The sequence below is a fragment of the Melampsora larici-populina genome (genome assembly GCF_000204055.1).
Source record: "Melampsora larici-populina 98AG31 unplaced genomic scaffold MELLAscaffold_2, whole genome shotgun sequence".
In the NCBI taxonomy this organism is placed as follows: Eukaryota; Fungi; Basidiomycota; class Pucciniomycetes; order Pucciniales; family Melampsoraceae; genus Melampsora; species Melampsora laricis-populina.
In genome coordinates this window covers 499,375-525,609 of record NW_006768766.1, presented here as the reverse complement: position 1 = coordinate 525,609, position 26,235 = coordinate 499,375, and the positions used below count along the sequence as shown (strand labels likewise).

The window sequence follows — 26,235 nt, the reverse complement described above, 5'->3', positions numbered from 1 at the left end:
ATGATAGAACTTCATCTTACTATCGATTTACCTTCGACCTTCGGTGTGGCTAGCACTCTGATACATCCTGCTACTTATGTTAACAAAGTTGTGATAGCCTCTGAGCAAGGCGGTTTGGCAATTTACAACGTTCAAATCGGTGCTCTCATTCACATGTTCCAGCCGAGCTTGTTTTCCAGACCGACCAAATGCAGATCCAAGGGTGCCAAGGTTCCGATCACTTATATGGCACAGGGCCCTGCTGTCGACATTCTGGCCGTTGGTTTCGCCGATGGGTGGTGCAGCTTGGTAGACATTCGCTTCGGAGAAGAGATTCTGGCTGTTAAGATGGGATCTGATTCACCTGACGATCCCAACGAGTCAATCACAGGCATAGCTTTTCGATCGGGTGAGTGCTCTTTCAAGTTGAACTACGAAACATTTTTGGTTTCTCTCCATTTCTCATCAAGTCTTCATGAAAGAAAACCGTCTGAAAGATAGATTTCAAAGGGGTTTTGATTCTCTTCCTGCTGTTTTACTTCTGTCTCTGACAACAATCTGAATGGGTTGATAAGATTCCGATTGTCAACTCCTCGTTACTAGCTCCTCTCAGGGACACCTGGCTATCTGGAACATGAACCAATCTGGACAGCTCTTGCACATCCTTCGCGAAGCCCACGACTCCGCTGTATCAGGTGTACAATTTTTGCCGGGTCAGCCTATCATGCTTACCGCTAGTGGTGACAATAGTATCAAGCTATGGTTGTTCGAAACCCCTACCGGCCTGCCTCGATTGCTCAGTCAGCGCTCTGGACATCAAAAGCCTCCACAGCTGATAAAATATTACGGCGATGACGGTAAAACAATTATCAGTGCGGGTAAAGATGGAACTTTACGCTCCACCAGCGTGGTCCGAGACTCGAGAAGTTTTGAAATTAGTCAAGGCTCACTCGCCAAAAAGGCTTCTCAATTGGCTACGCCTGTTTCATCGCTACGGCTGCCTCCTGTAACTGGCTTATCATATTCCACGTCGAGAGCCAAGGATTGGGACAATCTCTTAACATCTCACGAGGGACATCCTGAAGCGAAGTCGTGGTCAGTCCAGAACAAACGGATAGGAAAACATTCCTTTTCGCTCACCAGTCACACATCCTTCAAGCTAGCTCCCCCAGAAGAGGTTACGCGATGTGTTTGTGTGACAGCATGTGGAAACTATGGCTTATCAGGAACTCATGGTACTGGCCGAATAGGCATGTGGAACATGCAAAGTGGCATGAAACGAAGAGAGTTTATTATACCGACTTCTTCGAAGGTCCGGGCAACTAAGACTGATAGCAAGGTAATGGGAATCGCGACGGATGTTCTGAACCGCTTTGTCATCATCTTGACACATCCGGGAATCATCTACGTAAGGTGACTTTTCGTACAAGTCCTATTTTGTTTGGTGGCTGACATAGACTTATGGTTGATATTTCGCAGTTCTATGATTTTATGTCGGCAAAACTCTCTCATACTATCACCCTGCCATGCGCTTCTTCTATCATGCTTCTACAGCGTGATAATGGTCTTCTTGCAGTCGCGTGCGAGGACCGTCATGTCAGAGTGTTGGATATCGAAACTAGGCGGACTGTGCGAGAGTTGGGTCCGCTTCCCAAGCCGGTGCTTGACATGGTTAGTCTTCATTATAAGCTAGGATCACATCAGTCATATGATCTTACCACTATCACTTCAGGTTTTTTCACCAGATTCGCGTTGGCTCGTAGTGACGAGTGCGGACTCTGTGATCCGGACGTACGATCTTCCCACTGGCTCGTTGATTGATGCATTCCGGACCCATAGTGTCGCTACTTCAATCACCTTCTCACCAACGGGCGACTTCTTAGCTTCGGCACATGTCGATAGTGTTGGAGTGTTTCTTTGGGCGAATCGGGCCCAGTTTGCCGAAGTTAGTTATAAGAGTCTCGCAAAAGACGCTGAAATCCCTACACTTGAAACTCCCCTCTTTGAAGGCGTCGAGGACCACACAACAAGTATCTTGGAAAGTACTCCCAGATCGGGAACTTGGCAGGAAGATAGTTTGGAAGAAGGATTATCCTTGATCCCGGATCCATCCTCAGATGGATCGATTACATTATCTTTAATGCCGAAGTCCAAGTGGCAGTCTTTACTGAACCTTGAGATTATCAAGGTATGTTTTCTCTTTCCGAGTCTGACATCACCATATCACCCTACCTATCACTGATCTCAATTGATACGCAGGCTCGGAATAAGCCAAAAGAACCTCCCAAGACAGCAGAGGCGGCTCCTTTCTTTTTGCCCACTTTGTCCACAAACGGCCGTAAAGTCGGTTTGGATAGTATCTCAGGGGAGACAACATCTACAACTCAAGCGGATAACGGATCTAAGAAGCGAAAGTTCGACCTCGGCGACAGTGCTTTGGTTGAATCAGAATTCACCAGAAGACTGATGAAAGATGAATCTGATAAAAATTGTTAGTTCTTTGGCTCAATCTTATCATGCACTATGCTCCTTCAAGCTTAAGGTAGCGGAAAAGGTATGAAAACTAACAATCCATGATTTTTTCGTGTCTGACAAAGATGAAGATCTCTTCGAATACGTCAAAAACCTATCGCCATCGGCCCTAGACATCGAGCTGCGCTCCATCACTACAGATGATCAAATGAAGGCACTTTTACGAGCTCTTACTGTACGATTGACATCAGGAAAAGAGTTTGAAATGATTCAAGCTATCCTGAGCGTATTTTTGAAGATTCATGGTCAAGAGATCATTGATATCAGAGAAGATCTTCCGGGAGACCTGTTAGCATGTGCAATGGATGATGAAACGACGAGTCTAACGGATACGATGCGTAGGTTATTGATTGCTCAAGAAGCTGCAACTTCTAAATTGAAAAGATTAGTAGATTATGGGATTGGTGTTAGTGCGTTTGTTAGAGGTGCTACAGGGGTGGTATGAAATTTGAAAGATAGCTAGTTTTTCCTGTGGATCATCGCAAGCACAATCCGATATACCATATACCACGGCTGATATCATATCATGTAGTTTCTTTTTAGTTTTGTCGTAATGATCCATCGGAGCTTGCAAAAAAGCTGTCCATGGGTTCGAACATTTCAACCTTTGACCCATGCTTTAGTATCTGTTCTAAGCTATGTGCCCTGCAGGAATGCCAAGAGGAAGAGTAGTTGCTGTATTTACTAGACGTCCTTTGACTTGTTTTCTTGATTCACGGCTGCAAGTAGGCTTGACCAATCCGGAGTGCACCATATCTTTTTGTTTTGCTACATAGACCTTATCACCTACGTCCACAACACTGAATCTTCTCCATGTATTTTTGATTCACAGTTGCCTCAGCTTACAATCACCGTGTAATTATGGACCATGATGCAAAGCCTATATTTCTCACTTTTATGTTGTTGATCAAAGTCAAAGACCTCAGACCTGAGTAATTGCAAGTTTGCATAATTGGTCCCCATTTTTAGATTCATATAATGTACCCCTAAGGTAACTTCAAACATCTTGCAGTTCTTTGCCGTCTTCTACTGGTGTCCACTCATTCTGAATTCACTAAGACTTATTCAAATCAAAATCTGATTCATCAAGACTGATATCTTGGCTGTACCTTAGGTCAGCTCTCTCTGGCCTTGTTTATACAGGATCCACAGGCATCATTTCCTTGCCCATATTTTATCTTATCTTCTAGCTTGAATGGTACCATTCTGTATATATCAATCACTCATCATACAATATGAGCTCTGCTTCAACACTTGACTTGTTTGCTGATCAGCTTCTGAACTCTCTCATATTTGAGATGTACAATTGAATTTGGTCTACCTTACCTGAATAAACCTCTACAGCAACACAACTGGGCTGTGTCTGCGCTTCCACTCAGTATTGAGGGACTTGTAAGGGTAGTGCACTTACACCTTTCTTTCAAGAAGCAGAAGAAAGCTGTTCCTCTTAAACTTGACAAAGTCCCAAGCTGTTGCTTGCAACCCAAGCCCCAGCAAGGGACCTATGTCAAACTTGCATGCAGACAAAGGTCAGGAACAAGAGTATGGTTGAGGACATTCTTGCAAGTCTTTGGTATCTTTTTTTTACAAAGGAATCCTGCCAGACCCATAATAAACATTATGTGTGATGTAGTCTTGCGCATGTTGTACACTATTTTTTCCCAAGGAAGTTGTATCCTTCTTGCCCAAAAAGCTCCCCAACGCTTGGCTCTCAACTGCAGATAGCACATGTAACTTTTCTCTTGAGCTCTAGATGAATACAGTCAACCCTTGATGTATGCATCTAGTATGTGGGCATATCACACTATAGGCATTGAAAACTCTGCACTGATTTTTGGGGAATGCAGAGTGCCTTCAAAAATAGACTCCTTGATGTATAATTAGTATTGCATACAAGAATCTACCAAAAAGAAAAGATTTATGGTTATAAAGTGGATGAAAAGGTGCACATATATTATAAACATATGTGACCAATATTGAGGTGGATATGCTTATTTTAATTGCAATACAAATTTCCAATAGTCAAGCTGACCCAACCAAATCTCTAGCTTTTCTTTCAATTTGCTTAAACATCATGTCTAATTCATTGCTTTGAGACTTTATGACTGTCAGTGCTAGGAAATTTTGAACAATCAGAGGAAAGCAGAGATAGCTCCTGCAAGAGTCTCTCAACCCAGAAGTTAAAACACTTAAGGCCCTCTCACAAAGAAATTGTCAAGATAAAATTGAATGAGAATCAATTGAAATCCAAGAAGAGTCAGATTACAATCCTAAACCAGAACTTAAGAAATAAGTTACGCCCTATCCAACCAGTGAAAAGACTCTGGGAGCATGATAACCTATGTGACTTATGTCTGATATTTATACTTAATGTAAAACACTTACATGTGTTTTTTTGCTGAAGCAAACCAGTCTTTTGTAATGTCTGCTCCTGTGGCTTTGGTTTCAACTTCTCAATCTTGACCCAATCTTACTACATCCCTCTTTACAACATTGAGCCAGTGCTTTGCTGTTGGTGTGCAACATTGAGCAACACAAAGCAATGAGTAGAAGGGAAAAATGCAAGGCAGCACATTGAGTTGGTCCATTTCCCAATGTGTGTCCCCCTTTGGGTCCCAATTTTCTACTGTTGCAATGTGGTGTGGTACCATTGTCAGAAACACAACTTGGAAATGAGGTATGCCCTGCTGATATGGTGGGTCACAGACTGAGGCTTGTGTTATAATAATCGGCTCAGCATCCCTTGAAAAGGATCTTGTCTTGATTTGAATGACCACATTGTAATTTCTTAGGGTACATTTGGTTGCAATTACAAATTGTAAACTCCATTTGACCCCAGGTACATTGCCCTGGGGCAAATGAGTTTATTGTTCAAATTGATTTTTCATCAAATAAACTCCGTTTAGGGTACATTGAAGAGAATCACTTTTGGTTGAAAATCCCAACCAGACGTATCTATATGTAGTCAACTCTCTTTGAAGGTTTCTCAGCTCAGCTCAGCTCACTTCACATTCTACCACTTCACATCCACCCATATGGACATCCTCTGGCAATGTCCGATACAAGTAATGATCATATGATACAACCTTTGTCCCCATCCAACAATCTTTTGCCCAAACACGCTCACAATAACAGAAACATGTCCCACCAAATTCAACACTCTCCACCACTTCCTATTTATCTCATCTTTCAAGAGTGATTTGTTTTGAGATTTTTTGAAATTCAACAATTGATTGAGATTGATAGAATGAAGTTGAATGATTGATTGGTTTTGAAAAGTTGATCTAAAATTGACCGATTGATTGAAATTGCAAAATTGACTGGAAATTGAACAATTGATAACTTGTTTGTTCAATCAAAATTGGTTTTCAAGATTTCATTTGTACAATCAAAATAGATAACTTTTTACACAGGAAGCAAGGAGTAGAAGCAAAGATTGGCTTGTGAGTCTTGAGTATGATGGTGTAGTGTTGAAGATGTTGATTGAGTCAAAGAACAAGCATCTTATGAAGTGAATACATATTGTATCGATTGAGGAGGGTTGAAGTTTTTTGAGATGAAATTTTGTGAAGTACAAAAGGGAGTTTATTGCACGGATAAACTCCCTTTTGGCGTTTATCCAAAGTCCTGTTTTAAACTCCTTTTGGGACGGGGGAGGAGTTTATTTCTGGGTACCATAAGTGGTCCCAAATGTATTTTTTTAACAGCCATTATTTTGCAAAATAATCGCCAAAAATAATTGCTACCAAACGTACCCTTAGACATCAACAATTTCTTACACTTTCCTTTGTATAAAATCTTTGTTATATCTTGATACTTTAACAAATCAAGATTCTTATGCTTGAATAATCTTTTTTTACTTCAAAACTTTGATAACCAATTGGCTTATACATTGATACTTTGATAGTCTTTTCTTTTTCTCAATCATAATTCAATTGTGTATATTATGATTTTCCTAATATGGTATTTCAAAATCTGTTGTGTTGTGCCCAAGTAATAGAAAAAAACACATTTTGTGTTGTGTGAAATGGGTGTGGCTTGCAATGCAACACAACAGCCCAATGTTGCCCTCAATCACCTTGATTGATCTCTCTCTTTTTATTCCATTCTTTTTGTTTTCCACAGATTTTCTACATTGCTTGTTCCTTGATCTTGTTCAATTTTTTCCTTCTCATTTGAAGCTCAGCACTTTATCATTCCCTTGTCCTCTACATGACCTATGCCTTATGCTATGCCCTATACTTCATCAATCAAGTGCTGTTAAATATGAAAATACACCATTAGACTCAAAAACCTAGCATGGATTCATAATTTTGAACAAGCAAAAAATTTTGTACCAAAGAACTATGATTGCCCTACAGCTCTGTATCAGTTGTATTCAAATTACATTGTAAAAAGATTTTTTTTTCAAGTTTTCAATTCTTTTTCTAGTTTGGAGGCATCAATTCATTTCTCTTGCCAAAATGGTAAAAGGAGAAAGAAAGTCTTCAAATGGAGTCAAAATCCAAACCAAGTACTCCCCCATCTTCAAAAAGATGGTGGTTGATTCAGTTGGAAGCTTTGGTAATCAGATGGCTGCTGCTGCACATCACAATTTCCCTCAAAGCAAGTTGAACACTTGGATGCAGCAGTATGCACAAAGTGGGGGAAATATAGATTGCTGGAACCACTGTGAAGAGTGTGATCAGTCCAAGAAGGAAGTGATTGAATGGCACAATACACATGGCTGTGACATCCACCAAACAACCAAAACATTTCATGTTCACAAAAACACTCTTTCCAGATGGCTGAAGGTAGAAGAAAAACCTGTGGACCTTTTCAACAGGAGCTGTAAGCTTTATTCATTGAGCTTGTCAACACACCTTGTGCTGCTCAGAATCAGATGCTCCTTGCGCTTTATGGGTTGGCTCCTCATGATATTCATGTATGGCTTCTTCAAATGCCTCTCACTACAAAGAATATAATGTTTTCTGGGTAGAAAACGCAAATATTGATATACAAAAATATTGGGCAGTCAGGAGGAGGGCAAGAAATACATAAAAATATTGATATTTAGGGGATACAAAGTTAAAACTGGGATTTTTTTCCCAGTTTCCCAGTTTTCATTTTTGGCTGTGTTTGGAACTTTCCCATGTTCTCCCAGTTTCCCAGTTTGCGTTTTTGGCGGTATTTGGGAAACTGGGAAACTGGGAAAAAACTCCCAGTTTTAACTTTGTATCCCCTAATTGTTCCTGGTGTTGAGAGCTTCAAGTTGAGTATTTTTGTGTATTTTTAGAGGGTATATTGTTGAATGTACAGTCAGTGACAAAAAGTATACGTACCTGTACCATAGCTTGCCTATTGGGCAACTCTCAAAAAGCGTATGTACTCAACATCTGACTACTGATATACCTGAAATTACATGGTCTAGATGGCCACTCATCAGAGTACGTATGATTGAATTTCAGGATTCATAACTGTAACATAGACTCTAAAATACAGTCACTTTTACCAGGGAGTGTGTCCACCCTTTGCTTTGAGCACAGCCTTGATTTGATCAGGTATGGATGCAACCAAAGCCTGAAGCTTGCTCTAAGGGTTTGCCTTCCACTCAGTATGCAATGTTTTGAGAACTTTTTTGGTTGTCCGAGTGTTTTTGAGTGTTGATTGACATCTTTTGCGGTCATTGTGAATTGCTGTATAGACAGTCAACTTGGGATGGCCCAGTTTCTTGGCAATTTGAGTGCCAGGAAACCCAGCTTGGTGCATTAAAACAATAGAGGCCTTTTGAGTGGGCAACAGGCTAGAAGTCTTCATTTTCAGACAGGTTCTGGATGAGGTATGAGGAATTTATTCAAGAGACAGACTGGGATTACATATGTACTCGAGGTATGTAAACTTTTTGTCACTGACTGTACTAACAAAAAACCCCATATTCATCAGATATACACCTGTAAGAGCATCCACTATCATGATGGTGATTTATCGTAAGTTTTGCGTTCCTGACCGCGAAATTTAATCACACGTGTTTTACCTAAGTTGGTAACCGCATGAAATCCACTACGGATTGATGTAATGTCTGATTTAACTACGATAAATCACTGTGAATCAACCAGATCCACAGTGGTTTGATTTTGCGATGATTTATCATATCTTTCTCACAAATCCCATCCGAAAAACCATCCATCAGATGCCCACTACAAGTTCCTTGAAGAGACACATCGACTGTCTTTTGAAGTCTTCAAACCACAATGATGAGGAACATCAAGAATTTGAGCAACTTGTCTAGAAATCTTGTTTTATAGGCTTCACACACCACCTTCACCATTTCAGACTCAATTCCAAACAGGTTGAGCTCGAGCTCAGCCTACTCAGCAATTGACTATTGTGCACCTCAATTCTTAAGGTGTCTCGCAAAAGATTAAGATATAGGGTGATGTTGTGATTGAAATCGATTCAATTCAAAGTGCAATGTTCCGAGATGTGATATCTCGAAGTTGAGATTTGAGGATGAAGTTTGAAATTTGAAGTTCGAAAGTGAGGTTTTGATGTTTGAAGTTTGAGAAATGAAGTTTCATATGCAGTTTGAAGTTTTGGGAACAGTAGTTTTGACTTGATTTCCTACGATAAATCAAGTCGTAGGCTTGCGTAGATTTGAACACACGGAGAGCAAGATTTGATGCAGTCGTACGGACCGCAAGTCTAAAACAGGTCCATAGTGGACCTGTGTATAATTTGGCGTTAAAGTTACGATAAACCACTTGGTTACCGCACCCATAGTGGATGCTCTAACAGATGCTGAAATTCAGTTCCTCAGATTGGAGAGGACAATTTGAATTCTACAAATGCTCATAAAATTTGCAATTCTTGGTCAAAAGACTCGCTTTTAGGCTCATTAGAAAGACACAGTCTCTCTCTAAATGTCTTAATAATGATTCAAGGCTTCATTTTCTCTCACAAGGCAGCTATAGTCACTTTGAAATATCTTCTTCAAAGCCACATAGATTCTTTGCAAAGCTGGACACAGCCCCATCAGCTTAATGAAAGATCTGGAGACAGAGTTCAGCTTTCTAATGAACCAATAATCGAGTGTTTTCCTTGCCAACTGCAAAAGTCATGAGCATTTGTAGATTTCAAATTGTCCTCTCCAATCTGAGGAACCAAATTTCAGCATCTGTTACAGGCAAGTCTGGCTCGCAGCGCTACCCAGCGCTGCTAGCCATTGTTTGAGCAGCGTAGCTCAAATTGAGCTTGGTCAAACTCAGAGGCAATAGCGGAGGCGGAAAAAAAATCGGGAGAAAACAGCGGCAAAAAGCACAGTTTTTTGGTGCAGCGCTTCTCAGCGCTGCCGGCTAAAAAGTAACACATTTTTTTTTCACAAAGAAATATGGGTTGTTTGTTTAAATATAGAATTTGTATTATATTCTTTCATAGTCTTCTCACTATTAAAGAACAGAAAAGTAATCAAATTAAATGAAAACATATATTACATCTTGAAAAAAAATTGTGAGCATTGGATCCAAGGCTTGGCTCTCATTGTGATCTAAACTATCTTTTATACCAAAACAAAGTTTCACCACGTATAGCTCTATCAATTCCTTCTTTCAATTCTTTATAATGATTTGGAAAGGAAGCTGAAGACTTCAAAGATTTGGGTAAGGGAAACTAAAAGAACAGTTATACTACACAAAGTTGATTCTGGAACTTTTCCACAAAATTTCCAGAACATTTTTCAGAAAGCCAGAATGCTTCTGCACCCTGGGCAAAAGGGCATTCAAACATGTACTGTTTTTCAAAAGTCCAGGAGTCCAGAACACAGTCAAATCTGTGTTCTGGGGCCGTTCTGGAAAATTTGTGGAAAAGTTCCAGAATCAACTTTGTGTAGGACAAGTGTTCAAAGAAAAATCCATCATCAAAGAATCAGCTCAAATGTCTAAAAAACAATCATGAAAGAGACTCGATTACAACCTTTTCGCAAATCCCTCCATCCTGGATAGATTTTATAGAATTTGCACTTTTAGTGATCCCATTCACTTGATCTTCAATAGTTGAATTCTGATTAGAATAAACTGAAGGATGTGAGAATAATCAATTGGCGAGTTTTAATGATCGATTGAATTGTAAGTTTGATTGTTTGATTCTCAATGGATCTGTAGGCCATGGATTTGAGATGGTTTTTAATTGAGAGTAAAGCTGTTTTAGTTGATTCAATTGACTGATGATGTAGTCTTGTTTGATCTTCAGAACTCTTGCGGTAGACTTGATGAGTGATTACTTCAATATCGTTGTTGTTTGTGAAAGTCTTTGAACTGTGGCTGAGTGGATTCAAAAGGTGATATTGAATCATGGTGGTGTCTGATTGAAATGGAAACGTCCATACATACATATGTAAAAGACTGAAATCAAAAATAGTAGCAAGGTAGCTGAGCCAGTGGCGAAAAGCGTACCGCCACAAATCCCGGTCGCAGAATGTCAGCGCAGGGCGTAACACCCCAATTCTGCAACTCCCGGGTAGTGGCGCGGCAAGCCAAACTTGGTGCAAAAGGAAGAATTCCTTAAGTAGAATTTCTTTTAAACAGACCAATAGATGCGCTTACCACGGCCTACTGTTAGTTAACAGTTGAAAAGCTGGTCTAGGCTAGGCCGGGGTTGGAGTTTTCCGAGAACCTTGAAGGTTTTCCAAAATGCCTGCGTAAAACAACAGGGATCTAGTCAATCTATACAATGCTAGAACAGAGGTTGTTAGACCAAGTTAAAACTACTAACCTAGAGGTTAGAGTAGCTCACCTAAGGAGAACGAATAAAAGAGCAGATTCTTATAGTGTTCAAATCTTAGGATTTCTAGAGGTGAGGAAAGATGAGGTGGAGATGTTTGATAACAGTGAGATCAAAGTAGCAAGGCTGATAGGTTTCTAAAGGTAGAAAGGTACAAGCCGGACTAACTGAGAGGATATCTTATTCCTGTGGGAATATTGGTTATCTAATTAATCGTCTGCCCCTTCTCCTTGGAGGCATAATCAAGTCCCTTTTATACTTGGTTCAAAGGGATGGCTGGTTTGTGGTTCCTGTTAGGTTTGTCCTTGGTTCCTTGCTTCTAGGATGTCTTTTGAGGTTCTAGTATTAGTGGCTGAGACTGGACTTGTTCTGTTTGTAGAGTCTTTGAGATGGGTCCGTTGTCTTCCTTCTGTTTTGGGAGAAGTTAGGCTTATTCTCCTTCTGATTTGATTTGTTTATAGGAGGCTCTGTTTATTAGTACATACCACATGTGGTTCCTTGTTGAATTGTTTACTCGATTGGGAGTGTTGAACTCCCCTTAGGGTTTGTTTATATTTTATTTGGCTTTTTGGCAGTTTTGCTGTCATGGGTATGGAGTCTTTGAAACTAGACAGAAGGTGATATTGGTACTTGAACCTTTTGGTTTGAAATTCGGAGTCTTTGAAACTAGACAAAAAGTTGATTAATTTTTTTGTATATTTATTAATAAAATATTAACGTAAGGAAGAAGGATAAAATGTATATTTATTATTTTTATGTTTTAATTATTTTATTTTAAATTGTAAACTATTCTGGCTATGCTTGTCAGCATAGCTTGGAGTTGACAAGCAATACCTGATACACATATAAAGCCCCCACCTCCTTCCTTAGATTGGGCAACGAGTGGGTAGGATACTATGTTGTTTGACAGACAGAAAGAGTAAGGTCGCGATTGGTAAACAACCCTGACGCTTCAAACACACTGACGCTTTACCATTCACCTTAGATTGGGGATGTGTTTATGCTGATGGAAGTTGAACTGTCACTGAATAATCTCTTCATTGCTCATTCTAAAGAAAGAACAGAGTCAAGATTGGTAAACAATCAAAGACAGATCATACACCTGGCAGTGTCACTGATAGTTCTCAACCTTGACAGAATGGAGGAAAAAACAAAAAACAATATGTCTTTTGAAAAAAAAAGTTATTCAAAAAAAAGAAAGAGTTATAAGAATGCAAAGGATTAAAAGACAAAACATATTCCAGGGATTGACTAGATGGCCGCTAGGTTTTAAGGTGTACTAGTTTCTACTTTTGATAACTTGTTTAGTTAGTGTAACTAGCAACTTAGCGGCGGGCGCCGCTTTAGCGGCTGATGCCGCCATGTCACATATAACCCAAACACATCAAAATTTTGAAAGCATGGCAAAAGCCCACCTTAACTAAGTCCCTCAATGCTGATACAGCTGTCAATAAATCTGCTGCCAACCCTCTTTTGCTTTTTGTGGCGGGATCCTTCAGGTATTGCTGGCGCAAACAAATTGTGTCAGGTTGAGGTTGTCAAGTGTGTTGCCCGCTGCTGGAGTGTTAGTACATCAATTCCGCACAATTACCTAATTTGGGTGGACAAATTTTGCTATGCATTTTGACGGGTTATGCAATTCTGTTATCAAATTTGACAGTAAAAAGTATCAAGATTCAGCATTTTTTCTATGCATTACCACGGGTTACACAGGGGTACACAGCTGTGTGGGTATGCATTTGCACGGGTTTGGATGACACTCTTCAAAAGCATTCCTTTTGAGAAAATCAAAGATAACAGGAATCTGATGAACTTTTTTCAAAATCTTGAGCTGAGCATTTACTCTGGATAGCTTCTTCTAATTACAAGATTATCAAGCCTTCAATGATGATGTTCATTCCAACAACTTATTTTCAAATTGGGCCAGTAGAGTCAAACTCAAAGAATTAGATGTATATGAGTTGCCCTGTGACATGAGTAGTGTTCTTTGAAATCAATCCTTTTTTGTCAAACTCATCTTCAATTTTCATAGGTAGAACTGAATCTTTGTAAACATTACATAATACTTAATGAACTTTTGTTCAAGTGTATTTTTGTTTAGAGACTGACCAACAGATGAGTAAAGAGAGTGTAGTGGCTCAAAGGTTGAGGTAACATATGAAGTAAGTACCTTGAACACACCAGAATTTGGCTTCCAGACCAAACCAAAATTGTTGACCAGATTTCCGTTTGGGTACGTTGAGTTGATTTCCGTCATCTTTGAAAGAAGAACAAACAGATCTCAGCTTTAGACTTATACATTCATTTTCTTAGCATTGAAGGGCTTTGTGTATGTTTTATCTAGACTCTCTTCACCTAATCATTGACTATTAGTGCAAATCTTGCAATAAGTTGCAATATGATCTCAGCAAAGAGATATGAAAAATTGGCATAATTAGCCAGAGGCTCCAAGAAAATCAAAGAGTTCTTCATTAGGATCCCAAAACTCATGTTCTTGATTTGAATGACAGTCATTGAGCAAGTTCAATGAGCTTTGTACCTGAGTTTGATTGTGATGATGGTTTAAAGAGGTTGTTCTTCTTCCTGTTGCTGTGGGTCTGAGAGGTAATGATATAGTCAAAGTCTCAGACTTGAAGAAAAAACAAAAGATGACCAGTTCATAACTGAGTATCAGATGGGCAATGTTTGGGATCACAAACAAAGCTGATCTGTTCAAGATTGCTTGGTCTGATGGTAGCCTTCCTGGTCTTTTAGTTTTATCTAGCTCCTTTAGAGAATATTGGCTGAAATTAGCCATTGAAAAAAGAAAAATGGATATTGAAAACTCAATATCATAAGCAGCAGAATAAGTGCGATTCTGATAAAGAAATTATGCTGGTGCTAGTGAAGCATGAAGATGTATGGAAGAACTTCAATTGCTACAAAAGAAAAGGAAGTCAAACTCAAACTCAAACTCAGAGCCGGATAAATGGGTCAAGATTAACAGTCAGCCCATATCAAAGCGTCTCCTCCACTGGTTTGCAGATTGAATAGTCTCATGATGATGATCATATTTGTACCAGAAATGAACCAAATTAAAGGAACCATCAGTGGTTATTGGACAAACACATTTATTGGAAACAACAGATACTCGATGTAAGCTTTTTGTGAGTTGATCAAGGTGAGGAGTTGAAGACAAAGAGTGACTGTCTTCTGTAGCATGTGATGTCTGTGAACTACAAAAGACTTTTAAGAGTTGATTGAATCCTAGGGTTGAAATGTTGAGACTTAGTCAATAAATCATGAAATAATCAATAAATCGTGAAATCCAATAGTTACTAATTTCATTATTGTTATTATGATCAAGTGATCTGATATCAAATGTGTTATAGTTTTTTATATACTCAAAATAAAGTTGAGCTCATAAGTTGATTCTCCTAAGTACTTTGTTTATATCTTGTTAAAACTCATCTGTTTCCACTATCAATCAACCAATCTAGTGAACCATTTGAAAAATGATTGATAGGATCAAAAGCAATGTCAGCTATGGTGTTTTCAATGAATTTTAAGCAATATTTTCATGACCATAGATCAAAGAAACCAACTCTGATCAAGGCTAGTTTAAGATTACTGTGAGATCCTAAATCTTCATCTTTCTTTGATCCTGGCGTGCAAGCTATTGATATCAATGATGCCCAAAAATAATAATCAATTCAAGAGTTGAGTTTTTCTTGATCAATTGATTTTCAATTTGAGTACAAATAGATCCCCTGCAGTCTTCAAACGGACTGTGACCGCCATTGACAGCACCACCCTCTTCCACAATGTATTGGATTAAACCTTTATGTTCTTCAGAGAGCAGACCACCAATTGATCTGATACTTACCACATCATGTGTGTACCACAATGTAGAGGCAGAAAATCTAAAGAAATAAACCAAAAGGTCTCCAACGTTTTCTAGATTGGCACCAGTCTAATAGCAAGGTTCGGCATCAAGACTATCAAAGAAAAAAACATAATGTCCATCATGTATCAGTTCTTTGGGGTGATGGCAATTGCTGAAGATTTACATTTTGAAAGCAGCATGGAAGTAAGAATACAGGGTGTTCCAAGGGAACATATGTGTAGATATGAGGACGTACGGTGATACACCATCCTTGAGACCATTGACAAAGTAATAAATTACTAATAGTACATAGCCATACAAACTGATTGTATCAATATAAGGATTGTTGCTCTTTTTTGTCCAAATTTTCACTAAGAGGGAATGAAGAATCAGTGTTTAAGACAACAATATCTCAAATGGGCCAAATTACGTACAAATCAAGATAATAGTTCTCATCCATGGCTCAACCATAGCGTCAGTGAGTCGCAAACAAGTTTTCAAGCGCCAATCGGCCCTCAAAACCAATATCACATGATAATCCAAAGGGTTGGCCAGCCAAAGGAGGTAATGATAGTTTGATGATTGGGATTTGTGTTTTAGGTAGTCTGAAACCGGAGTTTGAGATATCAAAAATGAGTTCAGTTTTTTAAAGTGTGGATTGCACAGATGATGAGAAATTAGTTTTACCTTCTTGAATCAGTTTACCAAGGATGAGGACCGTTTCTGCAGGAGTTTGCTCAACAGGCTTTGTAATGTGTTTTGGTTCTTGAGGGTCAGAGTGAGTAGACTGCTCTTCAGCATTTTGTGCTAGTCATGGGGAGGTGGATTGCTGATAGGTTTAGATAAATGTTTACTTTGTTGATAAATCCCATCAACTGTAAATCAACCCAAAAAGTCAAACAAAATCCATCAATTGCTCATTGGATAAAATAGACACAAAAAGGAAGCAAAGATAACAAACTTTGATTATAAACACAACCACATTATATCTTAGCTTTATCGTAATCAGCAGGCGATTCAACTTTTAATAGGATTGGGTCTTTGAATTAAGCTTTACATAAATTTTCATGTTGTTGTGCGTATGACCAAAAATGTAATGAATCTTCTGCACTTTCTGTTTGTGAGTAAATATAAAACCACAAATGTTAAAAGTTTAGTTTCAGTTTTCAATTATTCAATTTAATTGAATGTGATTTGTTTGATTCGAGTTCAATTTGTTTTGTTTGTGATCTTGAAGACAAATGAAGATAATTTGATCAGGTTCAAGTTTTCAATTTGAAGAGATCATAGGTTCAGAAAGATTCAGTTGAGGTGAATTCGATTCAATCGGTGGTTGATGATGATGTTGAACTCTCCAAGCTTCAACCCTAGGAGTATCTCAAGAGACCTTCAACACTCAAATCCACTGTTTTCACTTCTCCCAACGGCTGTGCTGCCATCAAGATCTTCCCTTCAGGTGTTCCAATTGAATTAGGATTAGGTGAAGGTTTAGCCGAATGATATGGATCTACAAACCACAATTTTCTTGCCATCTTACTATGATTATAAACCAAAAAGTTTTCTTCCATCACTCTAACATCGGCTGATAGATTATCTATTTGTATTGAAATGCGGATTTCGTTTCTTCGCTTTCAATGGATTATCTTCTAATAAAAGTTATTCAAGTTCATGTGTTGCATCAAAGTTTGCTATTTAGGATCAGGTTCAAAAGGTGGAGTTGCTTGAAGTGAATTAATCCCATCCCAATCTAATCCTCTAAACCAATTGTGTGATTTAAACTTTTCGATACCTCCATCTCTTACATCCTAATCATTGATAAATATCTCTTACCAAAACCTTTTTAAAGAAATTCAACGCTTCAGGTCCAATCACTTGAGGTAAAGTTTCTGGAAATCTGGATTCTTCTCTTGAAATCGCAGTGGTCAAGGTTGAATTGGTTTTAACTCTGAACAGTCGTTTACCAAACACAAGTTCAAAGGTCACCACTCCAAGTGACCACCAATCTATGGTAGAGGTATAACCACGTTTACCTAAGATTTCGGAAAAATACATTATATTCGCAGTGTGCTGAGGTCAGTGGACATCATTCAGATAAATGGACAGCGATATTGAAATCAGTTTAAGTTAGATGTGCATGACCCCGTTTGTCAAGAAGAATGTTATTGAGTTTAAGATCACGATGTACGATCCCCTTCAAATGTAAATAACCAAGAGCAAGTACCATTTCACAAACATAAAACTTGACCACCTCTTCTTTCAAAAACCCAGCACGATCTAAATTCAATTTGAATCGCCACCTAGCATAAGATCCGAGACCGAGATTATCATCATCTTGAAATGCATAAGCTAGATTACAAACAAAAGGTGGATGAATCTCTTCTAACAATCTACGTTCTTGGATGATATCAGAAACCGCTTGTTGTGAAACGATTCATTGTTTGTTTATATATACTAAGCCATATAATGCTTTGGTTTGTTCATGTTGAACAACTTGAACTTCTCCAAATGCACCTTTTCCAACCGACCTCAAAAGGTAAAAATGCCAAAGATCCACCGGACCACCAAAATCGATTTCCTCCGGTTTAGAACAAAATGCACCCATTTCATCTGTTGATTCAATTTAAGTTTGATAAGACTTGAACTTGATCGAGATGACCAGGCGGGTTTGAGCCCAAAAGTGACAAATTAATTGACTTGAGAGATCCACTTGAATGAATAAACAACAATTGGCAATTTGTAAATTCCGAGATCATTGAGAGATTGAGGATGTTTGATTTTGAAAGTAAAAGGTGTTATGGCCTGAGGTAAAGGGATGTCAAGTTGAGAAGGTCTAGATTCAAGAGTAGATAAAGTTGAGATCGTTTAACCAAGTTTTGGGTCCGAGGTAATCGTACGTGGTGCTTGTCAGGCAGAAGAAAAATTACAAAGGCAATGTTTGAGGTAAAAGAAATGGTATATTTTTATTATGAGTCTTAATTCCAAAGGCGAGTGGCATGATCCGTGATAATTGGGATCGCAGTGATAGATACCAGAAAAGAAAAATCACTAACCTGGGTATGTCATCCTTTTGCACTTTTTTTCGCCTCTTCTGGAACTGGCTCCAATTGAATCAGAGTCAAGATCGTAGAAAAGATGTGTATGTGCGTGCTTTGACTTGATGATTCCTGATGATGATATGTACTTTTTGAATGATGATGGTATGTCAACATAGCACAGAGAATCTTGATCCCCGTGACAGTGGTAGGATGAACTTTTATCATCAATCAAAAGACACCAAATCTCACAAGAGTCTGTGGTTTGGGAGACGGAGAGATGTACGCGGGATTGGGATTAGCAAAGATGATGGAGAATGCAGATTAATTTGCAGTGAAAGAGTTTCTGACCATCGACAAAACTCAAAAATCGCGCTAATGGTGGATTTTGTTGAGTTTTGTAAGCGAAGTGGCTTTGGGATTAAATGTTATGAATGATAGGTGGTGTGATATTGGTCTCACAAATTGACTTCAGATTCTGAGCTGAATTAGTCAAGTTTGGCCTTGAGATTGGGAATGGAGCTCAGGTTGAGCTTCCTAAGAAAGAAGAAGCAAAATGATGAGTTTACATATTGGATTTTCATCTTGAACATAATGTTGTTCATCTTCTGGGATTCAATACAAATATATTACACCACCTAAAGAAGTGATTTTAGTGTTTTCAAGAGATTTTTTTGTGCAGACAAAGAATGAAATGAATATGTAGGTAAGGTGAACTGCTTTGATACCCAAATGAAGTTTAGGATTAGCCTTTGTGATTAGAAAATGAGAATTCAATGTTGAGTTTAGAGAAGAAAAAAAGGTTTACTTGCCTGGAGTTGGTGTTGATGTATCCAATTTATCAGAGACTGCTTCTGGTTTACAAATTCTAGGAGGTGAGCTGAGATGATTAAGTGAAGAATGTGTCAGTTAACTGGTGGGTTGACATGATGAGTTTGATGATCATGATGAATTGAGAGATGAAGTAGGCAAACAATCGATCTCTTTTGAATGCTATTGAGTATATTGTCAGAGTTGGAGCATATGATTGAGATGGTTCGGCTTTAACTGAGATTGATTCTTGACCATCGAGTTCTTCAGATTCAGTCTTTGTTTCTTCTTCTCAGTGACGTTCTTCTCAATGACATTTTTCTTGTTGAATTTCATTTTCTACTCCTTATTCTCGACTCGTCTTTTCTTTTGATTGAAGTCTTGACTGTTATCTCCGTTTGATTGGTATTGAAGTCGATCTAGTTGATTTGCTTCTTGACTGTAAGATATTGACCAGTATCATTGATTGGATGGTGTTAGGTTGGCAGTGATGGTAGATTTAATACTTTGGTCCCTTCTGAACTTTGATTGATGTGAATCAAATCCAACTGTACTTCCCAATCGATGATGATTTGCCGATTTTGATGATCTCGATATTCAATTATGAAAGAATTGGAATCCTTGATTGCAAAAAATTGATATAACATTAAAAGGCAAATCTACTTTGTCAATTGAAGCAAGGAATCCGGGTTTTATGATGATGCTTCAATAAATTGAACAAAACACAATCATTTGAAGATAAAAGTGATTATGAGACGCTGAAAAAAGTCTTCCACCACATTTGTCTCCTTGGGCATAACCTGTACATTGATATCCTATCCCATGTGACTGATCTCCACAACCACTACTATGATCATCTTGATGTTTGTGACCTGATCCATCTTCATTATGTCTCAATCTGCCTCGATTCCCTTGGCCATCATTTAAAAATTGATCTTCTGAATTGATTTCTAATTTAAAAATAAACCAATTGACTTCTTTTAGAAAAAAAGTATCATAGCATCAGAAATGAACTCCATACCCAATTATATTTTTCAAGAGAATCGAAAAAAGGGAAACAAATATTAAAGAAAGTTGATAAATCAAAAAAACTAACCTGTTTGAAGCTTTCTGAAACAGTTTTAGCCAACTTTGCTTTTTTCCTTTCAAATTGGTTTTCTTTTTCATTTCCAAAACAAAATCCTTTTAAAGATCCAATTATAAGTTCAATACTCAAATCAAGTACATCACCAAATCGACTAAAGTTTGTCAAAATTAAATTCAAATGTTCAAATTCAATTATACCACTACGTATTGATTTTGTAAAAGTCATGATTAATAATTCAAATTCTTCTTGATAAATTCAATTTTGATGTGATGATTGATTAATGTTTTAGAGAAATTGATTGAGTTTTTTTAAAGTTGTTCTTGGTGGTGAGTTTCAGTCTTGATGATTTATTGATTCTTGAGTTAATGATTGGTCATCAGATTCAGGTCAAGGCCATGAAGAGAGGAGGTGGGGTCGGGGACAGCTGAGCCTAAAGGGGCCGGAGTCTTAGGTGTACAGCTTGTTAAGGGCTTAGGGGTTTAATCCAGTTTTGCCGAGAAACTGGGTTGTGCCTTTAGTGTTATGATATGCAATAATGCACCTTAGCACTTTTTAAAAAAATGAATCTATCTCTTAAAGAAACACTGTACTTCAGAACTCAAGGAGACAAACTATCCTGATGAAGTCAAGAAATCTGTGGTGGAAATTTAATTTGACCAGAAAATTCAAAAATCTCAAGACAAATTTCCTAAAACTTTGGGGCTTCCACTTGGCACGATATTGTGGTGGCAAACAAAATTAATGCTAAAGAAAAACATAGCACTGCCATCAGATGGACTTGCTCTACATCCTGATATATAGAAAACATATATCAACAAAGGGTCATCAAACAATTGACCAGGGATACAAGGGAGGAAATGAGGCAAGGTTCAGATGCATGATCATATCCACCGCAACACACATTGAAATTACACTCTACTGTGTATCTATCTGTTTCTCCAGGGAAGATTGATAGATTAGCAGGAACCTAGTATCCAGCCTGTGAACAATATCAGATTGGTCATAGAACTCGCCATATTTGGTGTACTACTTTCCTTGCAAAAAAAAATGCAAGAGAGAAATCCTATCAAATCATAAGATCAACCATTTTGGTTTCTTGCCTGACACTCAACTTAATACTCAAAGTGTCAATCACACATTCAGAAAATTCCCATCAATCTTTTAAAAAATTCTTTTTCGATATCAAATATCTCTCCTTATCTCATCCTTCTCCGATTATCTTCATTCTTTTTAGTTATCATGTACAACCACTGCTCCAACAAACGGGTTACCCTGAAAACACGAATTTTGCTTAAGATTTGGTCATTAGTATATAACATGAAATGGATGTATTAATTAAGTTTCATAGAAGTGTGATCGAAATAAACATCTAATACTCTTGAGATCCACACAAAGAGATGTGATAAAGAAGACCTTCAAAAAGAACTGATGAGTATACCATAAATAACCAAGTGAATGTTAATGTAGATTTTATATAATTGATGAGAAAGTTAAGACATTCGTGTTTAACGATTTCTAATCATCTAGTCGGATTCCACGTTGCCTTAGATCGGATTTGGCCATCGCTATATCCTATAATCCAAAAAAAAGTTTCAGATCTTAATGTAAGAAATCAATGTGAATCTTAAACATCAATGACTTACTTGTACTAGTTCTTCGTAAGCTTGACTACAATCCGTTACCGTTAAAAGTCCAATCCCAAGTACGGCTAAGCAATAAGCTCCAAGAGTAATTAAGAACCACCAAGGAGTCTTCAAAAAAAAAATCCAAAAAAAAAGTAACCCAAAATTAATTTCGACTTTAAACAGTTTCACTTTATTCATTCTTTAAAAGAGTTTATAAACTACTGAACGAGTGGAATGATTTTGACTTGAATCGATTTAGGTACGAGTGGTATTGAAATCGTTTCAGTACGTAAGAGTACATAGAAGAAACAGGCGATGATTCCATTACGAAGAAGTCGTCCAGCACGTGTCATTCGTCCAGTATTCTTCTTCATAGAGTTGAACTAGTTGATGATGATGAGGTGTGTCCTTTGATGAAGAGGTAGGAGGTGTTAGTGTTACGCGACCAATGTTGATACAACTTATTTGATGATCTCAATTTGCCCCTTCCTTTTGCCCTTCTCGACGTAAGATGACATGACAATGACAACAAACCAAAGTGATCGAATATTAAAAATTACCACTTGGGCTTTAAGGTGTAATGATCACTTAAGCTATGTACTTAATGACTTAAGAAACCGGCAATGTAAATTCAATGATGTCATTTCAATCTGCGGGGCTAGATTGATTTTGCACAGCCTTTGTGAATGGCAAACAGGTTATAAAGACTCACTCATTCCATCTCCATTTCGTGTGGTTCCCTTCATCATCTTACTATCCTCTCCATCATCATCATCATCTAAAAACTACAGTTTATTCATCCTATTAACTTCTATAACAATGGTCTATCAATGGTCTGTTGATCAACTATTCTTCCCATTCCATGATCCATTTTAATTTTTTATCAAGAGTCTAAGTTTTTGATTTTTGATTTTTGATCGAGTTAATAGGGAAGCCTGGACTCAGTACGGCACTGATGCTGTAGTCGACTATGAAGGTCACCTTTACAAAATCATTCAACCTCATCGTTCTGAGCCTAATTGGCAACCTACCGTGACACCAGCACTCTGGGCCAGATTACCAGAAGAGGCTCATGGTGAATATCGATCGGGTGAAAAGCATCATGGAGTCGAAGAACATCATCGTCAAGGTCAAAGTTTCGTTGATCAATCTGGTGGCCCCTCTGGTGGTTATGAAGACAGACCACAACCTGGTAAGCCTTTTGATTTTCGTGTCCTAAATCTATTTCGAGTATGATCGAGTATGATCGAGTAGTGGATATTAATTAATGAATGAATGTGCTCTTTGTTTCTGTGTCACAGGTGGCTGGGGTCATGACGAACACAAGGACGAACGCTACAATGAGCAAAACAATGAGCAAAAGGAACATGATTGGTTGGATGAGAAAAAGAAACATCAAATGGAGATTGGTGGCGGGATTTTAGGTGCACTAGGTAAGGATAATCTGATGTGCTTCTTGAGTCTAACAGGATGATCTCACTAACACGATCACTGAATGTCTTTGTCCAACTTAGCCATCGGAGGAGGAGTTTACGCCTACAGCCAACATAAGAGCAAGGCTAAAGAAGAGGCCAAAAAACAAGCCTGGCAGAACGAGGCCAGTCAGGAGAAATGGCTCCAGGGTGCCAATGCCCATAGCGACCATTAGTGCGTACCCAGCTATTCACTTGGATTCCGACCATTATGCTCACTTCCTGCTCTTGAAATTCTTCCGTGGGATGGTTCTTAGTCGACGTGGTGGCCAAAGTCCGCCTGTTTACTGGCTCTTGGTTGATAGGCAAGAACCGATTCCAAACAACGCCATTGAAGGTGGTCGCGAAGCAGGTCATCCACTTTACATTGGCCGTGTGTATTACAAATCAGGTCTTCACGTCGGTAAAGTGTCTCAAAGATTAGGAGGCTGTGTTATTGGTTGGGGAGGTAAAGAGCACAATGACTTTGACAAGTTTGAGGTTTGTTTACGTTTTTTATCATTAGTTTACGGATATCTAGGACTGACTATTTGATTTCGTTGTCAATAGGTTTTAGTGGGTGACAGACACGGTGTTAAGTGGGTCAACCACACTGAACACTCTGGTAACATTCAAGTTCAAGGATGGCAACCTGTCGAAGGAGGTAAAGAATCAGATGGAAGGTTGGTCTTATTCAACTTTTGTCACCTTACTTCCTTACTCTTGACTTTGTGGTGACTGATGAATAAAACGTTCTAGGTTTCTTTTTGTTTGTCAAGTAAAACATGAAGGAGGTGTACATCCTGCTAAAGCGCAAGATGGTACAGACTTTTGTATCTTTACCTATGGAGGTAAGCCAGATCCGAATTTGAGACCTCTAAATCACTGAGATCCCACATCTGATCGAAAGCAACTGCATATGATTTACTCCTAATTAGGCAAGGAAGAAACCAAGAAAGAATTCAATATTCTTGCATACGCCTAAAATATCAAACGATATGAAGAAGTTTGTCAAACTCAAGATCCCAAAAGAAAACGAAAAAACTTACTAGACGAAGAGGTCGGTGAGGTATCTCAGAAAGAAGATTTTGCTCAATTTAAGAGTCGTAGTTAGCAGATTGTAAACCAGAATTGCCTATATTTTTCAGATGTGTAACTCTGCTCAGTAGTTTCTATGTAGCAGTTCGTATGCAATGCATTGTCATTGTGGTCATCTCACCTATCCATTGAATAGTGCTAGCTGTGTCCTGAGAATCGGATCAAGAAGTGAATCTTTGAGATTTTATTGAAATGAGATGTGTTCAACGTTCACATAAAAGGCGATAAACTAAGGCATGATTATTTTCCGAATAAATTTCTCAAGTTCTGTTTTAATCATTTGATTATTACAATTTATTGTATTGCAAATGAGTCATGAAAGAGAATTGACAAACAAGAATTTTAATAATTAAAAATGGATCCCGGTATCCCCACCACCCCCCCTTGGTAGCCCCACCACCCCCTCCCTTTCACAGCTAGTGAAAGCCTTACTTACCAGTGACACAAGCTGTGACAATTGTCCAGCCACACTGAAAGGTCCCTGGATTTTGTTTTCTCAAGTTTGCTCACCAAAGATCCTCTTGGCTCAGCGATTCCATCATTCAATTAGAATCAAGTATTGAATATGAATAACTGGATGACTTGAATCAATATTACTCCGACCAATTGAAAAAGACGACCAATTGAAAACCAAGATTGAAGATCAGTGAGTCAGACCAATTCAAAATCGATGTACCAGAACGATCGATTTTTTTAGAGTGTCATCAACTGTGCCAGCTAAAAAGAGCTATCAGAGACAAAGGACAGAAAGTTGTAAACAAAGTTAAAAGAATCCTACTGAAGTAAGAGGCCCGAACTCAAGTGATACATTTGAAGACCCACAGCATGATGCAAATCTTAAAAATCTTCATATGCACGACCAATCCAAGACCAAGGAAATTAGTAACCCAAACTAGTAGTCGCATCAAATTCTCTAGAAGTTGGTATCAAATTTTTTGATTCATGAGGAGGTAGTGAACCAGTAGAAGCTAAATGCTTTTGGGAAGGTTGATTAGCTGATGTGTGCTTTAAAATTGTTTTAAGTGCTATTTATACCGAGCAAACTTGAGAAAACAAAATCCAGGGACCTTTCAGTGTGGCTGGACAATTGTCACAGCTTGTGTCACTGGTAAGTAAGGCTTTCACTAGCTGTGAAAGGGAGGGGGTGGTGGGGCTACCAAGGGGGGGTGGTGGGGATACCGGGATCCTCAAAAATAAAACATTTTATTACTTTTTTCTTTTAACTTTTCTCAAATTTTGTTCTATTCATATATATACGTAATAAAACATCACCACATGGAAAACAAAACCAGTAACAAGAGACAGAAGAAAAACAAACAAAACCAGAAACCAAAAAACCAAAACCAAAACCAAAAAACCAATATTGGAAAACCAATTCTTAAAAAATCCAAAAAAAGATCAAAATCAAAATCGAAAAAAGAAGTTTTAACTGCTGTTGCAACAGATACAAAAGAGATCAAGATATAGAGAGAAATTTAACACATAAAGAGAAAGAAAGAAGAAAGAAAAGAAAGATCCATCCGTCCATGCATCTATCCGTCCATCCATAAGAAGAAGTAGAAAAAATGTAGAAAAACCAAAGTCTAAAATTCCAGACGGTTAAAGAAAAGAAAGAAAAAACGGTTTAAAACAATGAAATACTAAAGAGAAAAGAGTAAAAGAGTAAAAGAAATCTGCTTTTGAAGAATAAAGACTAGAAAAAAGAGGATATAAAAAAGAAAAAAAAAGAAGAGTCTATATATATATAAAACCAAAAACCAAAAAACGTATCCACATTCATAAGAATTCACCTGCCTCTCCCCCCAAAAAAATAAAAACAAAACGAGTTCTATGTAGATATATAAATTTATCTTATCTATCATAATATTAATCCCAAATCTTTTCATCACTTTCATTTTTATCATTTTTATCATCATCTTTGTTATGATCCACATCATCTTCCACATCCACATCATCCACAATCAACTGTTCGATTTGTTTGGTAATCGGATGAATCAAAACC

The 26,235-nt window shown here is 38.1% G+C and overlaps 5 protein-coding genes across 5 annotated transcripts; 3 read left to right on the top strand and 2 right to left on the bottom strand.

The window, feature by feature from the left end:
* MELLADRAFT_32760 (uncharacterized protein) lies at window positions 1-2,956 on the top strand (the record flags this gene model as incomplete). The annotated part of the gene is made up of 7 exons (XM_007404794.1): window positions 1-388; window positions 555-1,387; window positions 1,459-1,650; window positions 1,712-2,167; window positions 2,239-2,470; window positions 2,577-2,799; window positions 2,854-2,956. 7 exons carry the CDS (start codon window positions 1-3, stop codon window positions 2,954-2,956), a joined length of 2,427 nt encoding a protein of 808 aa, XP_007404856.1.
* Window positions 2,957-14,822: 11,866 nt separating this feature from the next.
* MELLADRAFT_101600 (uncharacterized protein) lies at window positions 14,823-15,601 on the bottom strand (the record flags this gene model as incomplete). Its single annotated transcript, XM_007404171.1, has 4 exons — window positions 14,823-14,920; window positions 15,034-15,167; window positions 15,387-15,501; window positions 15,565-15,601. The coding sequence occupies 4 exons, from the start codon at window positions 15,599-15,601 to the stop codon at window positions 14,823-14,825; spliced, it is 384 nt and encodes a 127-aa protein (XP_007404233.1).
* A 1,217-nt stretch (window positions 15,602-16,818) lies between these two features.
* MELLADRAFT_101599 (uncharacterized protein) lies at window positions 16,819-17,732 on the bottom strand (the record flags this gene model as incomplete). The annotated part of the gene is made up of 4 exons (XM_007404170.1): window positions 16,819-16,935; window positions 16,961-17,160; window positions 17,270-17,517; window positions 17,656-17,732. The coding sequence occupies 4 exons, from the start codon at window positions 17,730-17,732 to the stop codon at window positions 16,819-16,821; spliced, it is 642 nt and encodes a 213-aa protein (XP_007404232.1).
* Window positions 17,733-22,372: 4,640 nt separating this feature from the next.
* On the top strand, window positions 22,373-24,364 carry MELLADRAFT_70599 (carbohydrate-binding module family 12; the record flags this gene model as incomplete). Its single annotated transcript, XM_007404795.1, has 8 exons — window positions 22,373-22,517; window positions 22,614-22,876; window positions 22,986-23,117; window positions 23,199-23,331; window positions 23,414-23,636; window positions 23,706-23,818; window positions 23,895-23,986; window positions 24,074-24,364. 8 exons carry the CDS (start codon window positions 22,504-22,506, stop codon window positions 24,118-24,120), a joined length of 1,017 nt encoding a protein of 338 aa, XP_007404857.1.
* Window positions 24,365-25,422: 1,058 nt separating this feature from the next.
* MELLADRAFT_70598 (uncharacterized protein) lies at window positions 25,423-26,155 on the top strand (the record flags this gene model as incomplete). The annotated part of the gene is made up of 1 exon (XM_007404796.1): window positions 25,423-26,155. The coding sequence occupies one exon, from the start codon at window positions 25,509-25,511 to the stop codon at window positions 25,698-25,700; it is 192 nt and encodes a 63-aa protein (XP_007404858.1).
* Window positions 26,156-26,235: the final 80 nt, after the last annotated feature.